The 13,552-nt window shown below is 45.1% G+C and overlaps 1 protein-coding gene across 1 annotated transcript in view; it reads left to right on the top strand.

Annotated features, from left to right (window-relative positions):
• The window catches only part of LOC134794956 (bridge-like lipid transfer protein family member 3B), a 56,501-nt gene that overhangs the window by 16,235 nt on the left and 26,714 nt on the right, over positions 1 to 13,552 (top strand). Inside the window, exons 4-12 of the mRNA XM_063766828.1 lie at positions 843 to 920; positions 1,569 to 1,673; positions 2,889 to 3,012; positions 3,831 to 3,991; positions 4,441 to 4,591; positions 5,664 to 5,790; positions 6,196 to 6,301; positions 6,755 to 6,869; positions 12,987 to 13,078. Of these exons, the coding sequence (XP_063622898.1) occupies positions 843 to 920; positions 1,569 to 1,673; positions 2,889 to 3,012; positions 3,831 to 3,991; positions 4,441 to 4,591; positions 5,664 to 5,790; positions 6,196 to 6,301; positions 6,755 to 6,869; positions 12,987 to 13,078 (1,059 nt within the window). The remainder of the gene's footprint in view (positions 1 to 842; positions 921 to 1,568; positions 1,674 to 2,888; positions 3,013 to 3,830; positions 3,992 to 4,440; positions 4,592 to 5,663; positions 5,791 to 6,195; positions 6,302 to 6,754; positions 6,870 to 12,986; positions 13,079 to 13,552) is intronic.

Raw genomic sequence — 13,552 nt, 5'->3', positions numbered from 1 at the left:
AGATAATTATTAGAAAAACACAGATAGGATAGAAATATAAAAACCGGGCAAGTGCGAGTCGGACTCGCGCACGAAGGGTTCCGTACCATAATGCAAAAAAAAAAACGGTCACCCATCCAAATACTGACCACTCCCGACGTTGCTTAACTTTGGTCAAAAATCACGTTTGTTGTATGGGAGCCCCATTTAAATCTTTATTTTATTCTGTTTTTAGTATTTGTTGTTATAGCGGCAACAGAAATACATCATCTGTGAAAATTTCAACTGTCTAGCTATCACGGTTCGTGAGATACAGCCTGGTGACAGACGGACGAACGGACGGACGGACGGACGGACGGACGGACAGCGAAGTCTTAGTAATAGGGTCCCGTTTTACCCTTTGGGTACGGAACCCTAAAAAGTAGGTGAGTTGGCCGTGACGTCACGATGTATTGTTTCATATAAATTCCATATTAGCAAATCGTTTTGACAGTTCTAAAAAAAAGTAACTGATTTGACTAGTAGGAAAATAACCTATTATCCCCATAATCCATAAGGGTTTTCTAATACGCCAGTGGCTTAGCCGTTTCTGCTAAGCACATCGTACATCGACAAATACCCAACCCAGGCAAGGCAGACAAGGTGCTCATAAATATCTGAACACGCCTCTATTGTCAAGGCGCTAGAGTGCGTGTTCAGATACTTTTGAGAACCTTGGCCGCTCCGATATAGCTGATGGCGACTGTACGAGATGCTACGGAACTGTTTCCATACTCCGTTTGTGAGGAGTACGTGGTGTGTTTGTTTGTCTATATTTTTCATACCAGTAAATTGTAAAAGTACATTGAAATGTTTGTTCGCAGGTGATAGACGGAATCTCGGTGGTTGTGAATCAAGTGCAAATAGACTTCGCGTGCGACGCGTTCTCAAGCAACGTGCAGGTAAACAGACCAACATACGCTTATTGAAGTACCGTCTACTTTCGTCAAACTACATCACACTTACTTATTCATAAGACTTTATGGGCCTGATTTAGTTAAATTATGTTTTATCCCTTTCTTACAAATACATAAGTCAAAATGACAGATAAGGACGAAACGATTATTTTATTAGCTAATTGAGGTTTGTAGTGCGTTTATGAATAAGGGAGTTAGTCCAGTCAACAACATAAGTAGTAAAGTGGGCGAGGTGTTCGAAATGAACTGTATACATAAGTTTAATATTAAGAGAATATAAAATGTGAAGATAATTTTGAACACCTCGCCCGGTTATTTACATCTACTGTTGCCGTTGCGCGACTTTCCTGATTTTATTGTCCGTGTGTAAACCTACGCAAGAGCGCCCAACACCAACATATTAGAATATGCATTATATTTCTCAGTATTAGTAAAGCTTCTTAACAATATTAGCAAAATATACAAAGGTTACCTACTGTAGGTACAGTCAGCTGCAGAAAAAAAGTGCCCCTCTGCATAGAAGTTTCTACGCAAAGGTGCTAAGCGAAAGGTATTGCTGACTGTACCTATACTATATAATCACAAAGTTAAGGATGTTTCAATGCGTTTTTGAGAAAATGATCCTTGTTTTAGATATCCAGGGTGACGGTAGAATCAAGGACGCCGGAGGGCCGCCGCGGGGACCTAAGACTGACTAGAATCAAGAACCCGGACACTGGACAACTTTTAATATTTAAGGTAAGGATGAAGAGTCAAGTTACTCTTTAAGATCCGAAGAACTAGGAATATACGAGCCCCGATGCAAATTAGTTAGTCTAGTTCCACACAACAATTTTGTTTATTCAAATAAATTTTACACATGAACATAAAATGACCCAGTAATGGGAATCATACTAGTAATGTTTAATCTAGCTTATTTTGATCGTATAATGAAATTGCATGAGACTTTTATTGCTGAAAAATTTACTTTTCAAAAACGTTGTTCAAATCATATCGTCCTCTCCTACAGCACTGCTGCATACATGGGCTCGAAACAAAATTGTCAGTACATTGTCAGAGCCTAGTAATGCTTTCCCTAGTAATAGCCCTTTTCACATCTGTTATATTCCTACCCGTCAAATAAAAAAATCGTTATTTTTTTCCTTTCATTACTAAGGGTATTTCTTGTATTTGGATTTAGTTATTGTAGAGTTGTACCATATAAAATTAAACTACATACATTAGTATAAGCATTAAATATTAGTGATTTTGAAACTAAAACATTATTTTTGTACAAACGCGAGAACCTCAAAAAATGGATTGACTAGACCAGCGGTCGGCAACCAGCGGCCCGCGGGCCGCATGCGACCCGCGAACCTCTCACTTGCGGCCCGCGAGCCTCCCTGGCTATTTTGTATGTAATATTGACAAATGACAATGTTTGATAAAGTCCTAAATATTAACAAAGTGCGGCCCGCGTGCACTTCGTTAACTGTTATGTGGCCCTTGGCTGCTAAAAGGTTGCCGACCGCTGGACTAGACCAAAACATATGCCTCGGGGCTCGTAGTGCATTTAAACTAACTCTTCACAGACTTGGGAAGTGACACCATAAACGTTAAATTCTTATGAAAATATGACGGTTATGGTAGCACAATTACACTTTGCGCTGCCAAGTCGCTGCAAAGTTGCTGCAAAGTTCGCTCCCGGGACTCAGTTTGTATGGTGAGTTCCGGGACATATTTTGTATAGAAAACCAGTACCGGGGTCACACCCTAGTTACCTTACAGGGACTCTGTTAACGACAATTTTTTTTACGTATATCATGTTTTTTAAAAAGTCGCGTTAATCTAAAAATATTATGGCAGAGTACAGCGTGATCTATCCCAGGGCACGATTTTTTCTGAGATTCTTTTACGAAATAAATGAAATGAAATCAAATGTACGACATCTTTTTCAAATTATATTTTTTTTAGGAGCTAGAATGGCAGAGCGCTCGGATAGAGGCCAAACCACACGGAGCGGCCGAGAATTTACCACCACTGAGACTGTTACTGGGCAACACACACTGCAGAATTGTGATCAAAAAGAGGCTAGCGGGTGAGTTGGATTAAATTTTAGGTACTTATGATGAGTGTTTCCCGACTATCCCGACCATTTGCAAATTGTCGTCATATTGTCTCTGTTTAGTACGAAATATATCACATTAGTTATTGCGCTCAGCTTCGAAACGAAACCTCCCAAAAATATTAAAGCATCATTCAATCTAGAATAGTCGTGTAAAGTAGTGCAAACTATTACCTAATCATAAATTTGACACCTGGCCTAAATAACGCTCTACTTCCCTGCACGTTACATGGTAATAACTTAACTAGTTTAGTTTTTCAACAGTTTGACGATCCAGTGATTGATAAAGCGTGCTGAATTCGGTGTATCAGTTTCCCGCTAGCTGAGGGCCATTTGCGCCATCCAGGGTTAGCCACTAACCCGGGGTTAACCCGGAGGTACCAGTACAATTTAACCCTGTGTTAACGATTAACTCCGAGTTAGTGTCTAACCCTGGGTGGTGCAAATGGCCCTGAGATGCATAAGTTGTTACCAATCTTCTAACTCCTGTCACAGTCTATAAAAAAATACAATCATTCGACGAAGCCGTCTAGACAGGGCAATCGTGCGGGGTGCGAGGGGTGGGTCGCGCGCGCGCACCCGAACTGCATACATCGCCATTGTTGGTAGCTCGGTACTACTTACAGGGCTAGCGTGACTTATTTGAAATGTTTGGTATGTTTGTGTTGGTGTGTAAAAGTCTGTGACAACCCTACTGTGTTCTGTGTGTCGGCATTTACGCAAACATCAAAGGCGTCGATCCACTGTTACTTTTTACACTGCGCTGCTGTAATACATATCTTTATCTCCAGATTGCGCCGTGATCGGTTCTCGTCTAGCCATCCGACCTGAGCCGGTAGCGTGGGCGTTAACTGACGGTCAGCTCCGCGCGATGCTAGCTTGTGCCGCGGCTTTAGCCGAGCCCGTGAAGCGAGCCACCGCCGCTGCCACCAGAGCCAAGGCTGCCAGAAAGGTACCTACTTTTATATTACACTTTTAAGGACTACCATTCCATCCCGACCCAATGTGACACTTATCTTGGTTCCACATTTGTTAGTCCTTTTAAACCACCACCTCACTCACCACACACTCATAGTCCTTTCGACTCTGATCCCAACATAACATCTGATATCGTTTTGGTCGCAATTAATAATCAGTAGCAATTCGCAATTAATTGTCACACAACATTAGTACCATTTTCATTTTTTTTTCCATTCTAATTTGTGTTTTATTGGTCAAAGCCGCCAGAATGGTCTTGACCGCTTGACTTCGATCCTAAATCCTAACTTAACGCCAAGAATTTCGGTAACATTGTCTGTATTAGGCTCCAAAGTGCTATCACTGCTGCTGAGGTTCGAAACCACCAGATACTATTAAACGAAATATAACTGGCAAAAGTTGACATCAAAATCTGTGTGACAGGTAGAAGAGCCGCTAGAGCAGATCCACAGCCGCTCGTCGTCGAGCGAGCGCGACATCCTCGCGCGAATGTTCGCGAAGCACGACGTTCGGGAAACGTCGTACCATTTGTTGGCGCCCAGGGTAGACCTGCATCTATGTGACGATCCTGGCTGTAAGTATTACACTTTTACCATAATAGTACATTACAATACAATACTCTTTATTGTACAAGCGCTGGTGGCCTAGCGGTAAGAGCGTGCGACTTGCAATCCGGAGGTCGCGGGTTCAAACCCCGGCTCGTACCAATGAGTTTTTCGGAACTTATGTACGAAATATCATTTGATATTTACCAGTCGCTTTTCGGTGAAGGAAAACATCGTGAGGAAACCGGACTAATGCGAATAAGGCCTAGTTTCCCTTCTGGGTTGGAAGGTCAAGCAGTCGCTTTCGTAAAAACTAGTGCCTACATTGATTCTTGGGATTAGTTGTCAAGCGGACCCCAGGCTCCCATGAGCCTTGGCCAACATGCCGGGATAACGCGAGAAAGGTGACTCTTTATTGTACACCTCACACTAGTATTATATAGTTATATACAACACATAGTATAGTTACAAGTGCGAGAAATATGAAATTCGTAACGAGAGGCGATAAATTCGACCAACCCGTGTCGCTAATGACCCATTCGCTCATATATCGTACAACCTTTTACAGTGCATATGGCCTTGAAATTTTTGATATAGTTACGTAATGACCCAATTATCGCACTAGTGATGTAAAGTAGCGCCATATTTACTGTAAACTTATTTATTTACCTAATAGAGAAGATTTGAAATCTATTTATAAAATATGCTTCGAATTTGACAGCAAAATAGGTGGCTCTATACAGTACCAGTTTTGTGGGTCGTGGATTGTTAAACGTCTTTTAATAACGAATGTTACATCATTCATAATGTACGGAGCTGTACAGCGCTCGTATAGTATAGTATTATACAGTTATACAGCGCTAGTATAGTATTATGACGTTTAAATAACACTTGCACCGTCAGGGCTATCAAAATCGCTGCCAACTTAGCTTGGACTAACTCTGTCTACATTGGTAGTCAAAGAGGCAAGAACATTTTGACACAATGCCGTCATTACAAGTTGCAAGATATTCATTGTACGAATGGATTCGAACCCCCGACCTCAAAGCGTTTTTTCACCGCACCGACTGCGCCAGTTAACTGTCATCCCTTTCTTTCCAGTGGGCCGATCAGAACATCCGTCCCTCTCTAACGGCGGCGCGCTGCAAGTAACTTTAGTGAGCATGCAAGCCGACCTGTTCCCTTACCACAGAGCTTCCAACGATCGAAGACATTGGCGGGGTTACCGGTAAGAGGACTATTTACGGTATTTAAAAAAAATCCGTAGAAATTCCATTATTTGTAATACAAACTTTAAAAAATTTAAACTGCCATATAAAGTGAAGGGCTATGCATATACAGCCAAAACAGCAGATCATCACGAAGCTTTAGCCGTCTAAAACAGCTTGTAGTACTTTTGAAAGAATAATACAATTCCAATTTTCTATAAAAAGTATGCGAAACAGAGTTTTATTACCATTGTACCGGTGTTTGGTTTTCTAATAACATTCGAGTTTCGTATTAACACCTTGAGTTGAGTCCCATGGTTTGAAATATGTCAGCCAAAAAACGACCTTGAAATTTTATAGTTCGATTCGAATGTAGGTACTTTTCTGTGCTTTAAGATCAAAGCCAATTAAATAAAATGTCGCAGGGAAGCCGCCACGCCTCACACCCAATGGTTATCGCAAGCCTTATCGTCGTTTTGTGGGTCACTATTGGACCTTTTGGATCCGAGACCCTTAACGCCTAGTAATAAGGTACGTTTTCGTTAATCCTGTTCATCCTTCTAGAGTTTGTTGTAGAAAATTATTAAGAATGATTATCAATATCATTGTTTTTTCTTGAATATTGTTATCAAAACCACAGCTCTGTAAATCTTAAAAGTGCATGTCCGCCATCTTGGAATCCTAAATAATTAACTTTTTCATTCTGTGCCTCTGAAAACCTGTAAAATTAATACCATGCCGCCATGGTATTCGCTTTCCGCCATCTTGGAATCCTAAATAATTAGCTTTTTCATTATGTGCCTCTGAAAACCTGTAAAACGAATACCATGCCGCCATGGTATCTGTACCTCTGAAAACCTTAAAATCGAATACCATGGCGGTTTTCATAAAACAGTTACTAAAGCAAGTTACGTGTGATAAAACTTATTGTTCATTTAAACATATTCATAATATTATATAATATAATATTGAAATCCCTCGCAGCCCAGTCAAGTGGAGAAGAAGACCGAAGAGCCCGTGTCAAACGGGTTCAGTCACAAACCGGCGCCCACGCAAACTAGTGCTTCCACCGCTCCGTCCGCCAACACTACCTCACATGGTAATTATCTTCACATTTAGAAGAAGAACGAAGAGCCCGTGTCGAACGGGTTCAGTCACAAACCGACGCCCACACAAACTAGTGCTTCCACCACTCCGTCCGCCAACACTACCTCACATGGTAATTATCTTCACATTTAGAAGAAGAACGAGGAGCCCGTGTCGAACGGGTTCAGTCACAAACCGACGCCCACACAAACTAGTGCTTCCACCACTCCGTCCGCCAACACTACCTCACATGGTAATTATCTTCACATTTAGAAGAAGAACGAAGAGCCCGTGTCGAACGGGTTCAGTCACAAACCAACGCCCACACAAACTAGTGCTTCCACCACTCCGTCCGCCAACACTACCTCACATGGTAATTATCTTCAAATTTAGAAGAAGAACGAGGAGCCCGTGTCGAACGGGTTCAGTCACAAACCGACGCCCACACAAACTAGTGCTTCCACCACTCCGTCCGCCAACACTACCTCACATGGTAATTATCTTCACATTTAGAAGAAGAACGAGGAGCCCGTGTCGAACGGGTTCAGTCACAAACCGACGCCCACGCAAACTAGTGCTGCCACCATTCCGTCCGCCAACACTACCTCACATGGTAATTATCTTCACATTTAGAAGAAGAACGAGGAGCCCGTGTCGAACGGGTTCAGTCACAAACCGACGCCCACACAAACTAGTGCTGCCACCACTCCGTCCGCCAACACTACCTCACATGGTAATTATCTTCACATTTAGAAGAAGAACGAGGAGCCCGTGTCGAACGGGTTCAGTCACAAACCGACGCCCACACAAACTAGTGCTGCCACCACTCCGTCCGCCAACACTACCTCACATGGTAATTATCTTCACATTTAGAAGAAGAACGAGGAGCCCGTGTCGAACGGGTTCAGTCACAAACCGACGCCCACACAAACTAGTGCTGCCACCACTCCGTCCGCCAACACTACCTCACATGGTAATTATCTTCACATTTAGAAGAAGAACGAGGAGCCCGTGTCGAACGGGTTCAGTCACAAACCGACGCCCACACAAACTAGTGCTTCCACCACTCCGTCCGCCAACACTACCTCACATGGTAATTATCTTCACATTTAGAAGAAGAACGAGGAGCCCGTGTCGAACGGGTTCAGTCACAAACCGACGCCCACACAAACTAGTGCTTCCACCACTCCGTCCGCCAACACTACCTCACATGGTAATTATCTTCACATTTAGAAGAAGAACGAGGAGCCCGTGTCGAACGGGTTCAGTCACAAACCGGCGCCCACACAAAATAGTACTGCCACCACTCCGTCCGCCAACACTACCTCACATGGTAATTATCTTCACATATAGAAGAAGAACGAGGAGCCCGTGTCGAACGGGTTCAGTCACAAACCGACGCCCACACAAACTAGTGCTTCCACCACTCCGTCCGCCAACACTACCTCACATGGTAATTATCTTCACATTTAGAAGAAGAACGAGGAGCCCGTGTCGAACGGGTTCAGTCACAAACCGGCGCCCACACAAACTAGTGCTGCCACCACTCCGTCCGCCAACACTACCTCACATGGTAATTATCTTCACATTTAGAAGAAGAACGAGGAGCCCGTGTCGAACGGGTTCAGTCACAAACCGACGCCCACACAAACTAGTGCTGCCACCACTCCGTCCGCCAACACTACCTCACATGGTAATTATCTTCACATTTAGAAGAAGAACGAGGAGCCCGTGTCGAACGGGTTCAGTCACAAACCGACGCCCACACAAACTAGTGCTTCCACCACTCCGTCCGCCAACACTACCTCACATGGTAATTATCTTCACATTTAGAAGAAGAACGAGGAGCCCGTGTCGAACGGGTTCAGTCACAAACCGACGCCCACACAAACTAGTGCTTCCACCACTCCGTCCGCCAACACTGCCTCACATGGTAATTATCTTCACATTTAGAAGAAGAACGAGGAGCCCGTGGCGAACGGGTTCAGTCACAAACCGACGCCCACACAAACTAGTGCTGCCACCACTCCGTCCGCCAACACTACCTCACATGGTAATTATCTTCACATTTAGAAGAAGAACGAGGAGCCCGTGTCGAACGGGTTCAGTCACAAACCGACGCCCACACAAACTAGTGCTTCCACCACTCCGTCCGCCAACACTACCTCACATGGTAATTATCTTCACATTTAGAAGAAGAACGAGGAGCCCGTGTCGAACGGGTTCAGTCACAAACCGACGCCCACACAAACTAGTGCTTCCACCACTCCGTCCGCCAACACTACCTCACATGGTAATTATCTTCACATTTAGAAGAAGAACGAGGAGCCCGTGTCGAACGGGTTCAGTCACAAACCGACGCCCACACAAACTAGTGCTTCCACCACTCCGTCCGCCAACACTACCTCACATGGTAATTATCTTCACATTTAGAAGAAGAACGAGGAGCCCGAGTCGAACGGGTTCAGTCACAAACCGACGCCCACACAAACTAGTGCTGCCACCACTCCGTCCGCCAACACTACCTCACATGGTAATTATCTTCACATTTAGAAGAAGAACGAGGAGCCCGTGTCGAACGGGTTCAGTCACAAACCGGCGCCCACACAAACTAGTGCTGCCACCACTCCGTCCGCCAACACTACCTCACATGGTAATTATCTTCACATTTAGAAGAAGAACGAGGAGCCCGTGTCGAACGGGTTCAGTCACAAACCGACGCCCACACAAACTAGTGCTGCCACCACTCCGTCCGCCAACACTACCTCACATGGTAATTATCTTCACATTTAGAAGAAGAACGAGGAGCCCGTGTCGTACGGGTTCAGTCACAAACCGACGCCCACACAAACTAGTGCTTCCACCACTCCGTCCGCCAACTCTACCTCACATGGTAATTATCTTCACATTTAGAAGAAGAACGAGGAGCCCGTGTCGAACGGGTTCAGTCACAAACCGACGCCCACACAAACTAGTGCTTCCACCACTCCGTCCGCCAACACTACCTCACATGGTAATTATCTTCACATTTAGAAGAAGAACGAGGAGCCCGTGTCGAACGGGTTCAGTCACAAACCGACGCCCACACAAACTAGTGCTGCCACCACTCCGTCCGCCAACACTACCTCACATGGTAATTATCTTCACATTTAGAAGAAGAACGAGGAGCCCGTGTCGAACGGGTTCAGTCACAAACCGACGCCCACACAAACTAGTGCTTCCACCACTCCGTCCGCCAACACTGCCTCACATGGTAATTATCTTCACATTTAGAAGAAGAACGAGGAGCCCGTGGCGAACGGGTTCAGTCACAAACCGACGCCCACACAAACTAGTGCTGCCACCACTCCGTCCGCCAACACTACCTCACATGGTAATTATCTTCACATTTAGAAGAAGAACGAGGAGCCCGTGTCGAACGGGTTCAGTCACAAACCGACGCCCACACAAACTAGTGCTTCCACCACTCCGTCCGCCAACACTACCTCACATGGTAATTATCTTCACATTTAGAAGAAGAACGAGGAGCCCGTGTCGAACGGGTTCAGTCACAAACCGACGCCCACACAAACTAGTGCTTCCACCACTCCGTCCGCCAACACTACCTCACATGGTAATTATCTTCACATTTAGAAGAAGAACGAGGAGCCCGTGTCGAACGGGTTCAGTCACAAACCGACGCCCACACAAACTAGTGCTTCCACCACTCCGTCCGCCAACACTACCTCACATGGTAATTATCTTCACATTTAGAAGAAGAACGAGGAGCCCGTGTCGAACGGGTTCAGTCACAAACCGACGCCCACACAAACTAGTGCTTCCACCACTCCGTCCGCCAACACTACCTCACATGGTAATTATCTTCACATTTAGAAGAAGAACGAGGAGCCCGTGTCGAACGGGTTCAGTCACAAACCGGCGCCCACACAAACTAGTGCTGCCACCACTCCGTCCGCCAACACTACCTCACATGGTAATTATCTTCACATTTAGAAGAAGAACGAGGAGCCCGTGTCGAACGGGTTCAGTCACAAACCGACGCCCACACAAACTAGTGCTGCCACCACTCCGTCCGCCAACACTACCTCACATGGTAATTATCTTCACATTTAGAAGAAGAACGAGGAGCCCGTGTCGTACGGGTTCAGTCACAAACCGACGCCCACACAAACTAGTGCTTCCACCACTCCGTCCGCCAACTCTACCTCACATGGTAATTATCTTCACATTTAGAAGAAGAACGAGGAGCCCGTGTCGAACGGGTTCAGTCACAAACCGACGCCCACACAAACTAGTGCTTCCACCACTCCGTCCGCCAACACTACCTCACATGGTAATTATCTTCACATTTAGAAGAAGAACGAGGAGCCCGTGTCGAACGGGTTCAGTCACAAACCGACGCCCACACAAACTAGTGCTGCCACCACTCCGTCCGCCAACACTACCTCACATGGTAATTATCTTCACATTTAGAAGAAGAACGAGGAGCCCGTGTCGAACGGGTTCAGTCACAAACCGACGCCCACACAAACTAGTGCTTCCACCGCTCCGTCCGCCAACACTACCTCACATGGTAATTATCTTCACATTTAGAAGAAGAACGAGGAGCCCGTATCGAACGGGTTCAGTCACAAACCGACGCCCACACAAACTAGTGCTTCCACCACTCCGTCCGCCAACACTACCTCACATGGTAATTATCTTCACATTTAGAAGAAGAACGAGGAGCCCGTGTCGAACGGGTTCAGTCACAAACCGGCGCCCACACAAACTAGTGCTGCCACCACTCCGTCCGCCAACACTACCTCACATGGTAATTATCTTCACATTTAGAAGAAGAACGAGGAGCCCGTGTCGAACGGGTTCAGTCACAAACCGACGCCCACACAAACTAGTGCTGCCACCACTCCGTCCGCCAACACTACCTCACATGGTAATTATCTTCACATTTAGAAGAAGAACGAGGAGCCCATGTCGAACGGGTTCAGTCACAAACCGACGCCCACACAAACTAGTGCTTCCACCACTCCGTCCGCCAACACTACCTCACATGGTAATTATCTTCACATTTAGAAGAAGAACGAGGAGCCCGTGTCGAACGGGTTCAGTCACAAACCGACGCCCACACAAACTAGTGCTTCCACCACTCCGTCCGCCAACACTACCTCACATGGTAATTATCTTCACATTTAGAAGAAGAACGAGGAGCCCGTGTCGAACGGGTTCAGTCACAAACCGACGCCCACACAAACTAGTGCTGCCACCACTCCGTCCGCCAACACTACCTCACATGGTAATTATCTTCACATTTAGAAGAAGAACGAGGAGCCCGTGTCGAACGGGTTCAGTCACAAACCGGCGCCCGCACAAACTAGTGCTTCCACCGCTCCGTCCGCCAACACTACCCCACATGGTAATTATCTTCACATTTAGAAGAAGAACGAGGAGCCCGTGTCGAACGGGTTCAGTCACAAACCGGCGCCCGCACAAACTAGTGCTTCCACCGCTCCGTCCGCCAACACTACCTCACATGGTAATTATCTTCACATTTAGAAGAAGAACGAGGAGCCCGTGTCGAACGGGTTCAGTCACAAACCGGCGCCCGCACAAACTAGTGCTTCCACCGCTCCGTCAGCCAACACTACCACATGGTCATTTAACGCGATCGGACCAATAACATACAAATTCTAGGTGACAGACGATTATCAAAGTCTGTACAAAAATTTGTCTTGTACCGAGCTAGCTATGACTGTTCAAAATGTTTGCAATATCTAAAATTTTAAATTGTGTCGTTGTAATTAATATTCGTCATACATTTTTTTATTTACCTGTTTTAAAAATTTCTTAACTATAGCCGGTCAAACAAGTTTGTCAGTAGAAAAAGGCGCGATACTCAAATTTTCTATGGGACAATAACCCTTCGCGCCTACCTTTTTTAAATTTCTCTTTGCGCTTTTCTACTGATGGAAATGGCTTGACAGAGTATATACCATCGCCCACACTGTTAACTGTCGATCGCTGGACCTTATTACAAAAGGCATAAGGCCCACGGATGGACAGTTAAGAGTGTTGCTGTTTGTACACTTTACTATTCTGATTTTGCAATATTTAAATGGGTGTGTTGTTTCAGCTTCTCCTACTAGAACGAGGATTCTCCAGCAGCTGGGCAAGTTAATGACCACGTGCCTCGTACTTAGGATAGACGATTTTACTGTTTACAAGGTATTTATCACACATTCAAGTTGGCGACAACTAGTTACAAGCTACTTTTCAATCAACTTCACAAAGGCATTCCTAATCTCAGTTCCAGTCTCTCAATCTCAGTTCGTCATATTCTGATCGAATTATGAATTTGGGCCATAAAATGACTGATTTAGTATCCAGTTTATTTATTATTATAAATTAAAATTCGACTGCATTGGTACATCAACAATGCTGAGGTTTTTAGAAATATCCATACAGAACTTAGTTTCGTACAGCATAATATCAGTTTAGCAGTTTAGCGGCGCTGTGCACTTTTTGTGATGGGGAAAAAATGTTAAACTGGTAACAGGTGTCACGTGACCGTAAGACGTGACGTCACGTGTGACGGACACTGTTACAATGTTTTTCTTTTTTTATTTAAATGCCATCTAGTGAGTTTCCCTCAAACTGGTACTAATATAACTGTAGTACTCACAGTGATGTGCTTAGGGG

Source organism: Cydia splendana, chromosome 11 (assembly GCF_910591565.1).
Source record: "Cydia splendana chromosome 11, ilCydSple1.2, whole genome shotgun sequence".
Taxonomy (NCBI): Eukaryota; Metazoa; Arthropoda; class Insecta; order Lepidoptera; family Tortricidae; genus Cydia; species Cydia splendana.
Note: the sequence above shows the minus strand (reverse complement) of the source record. Positions and strands in the feature narration are given on the sequence as shown.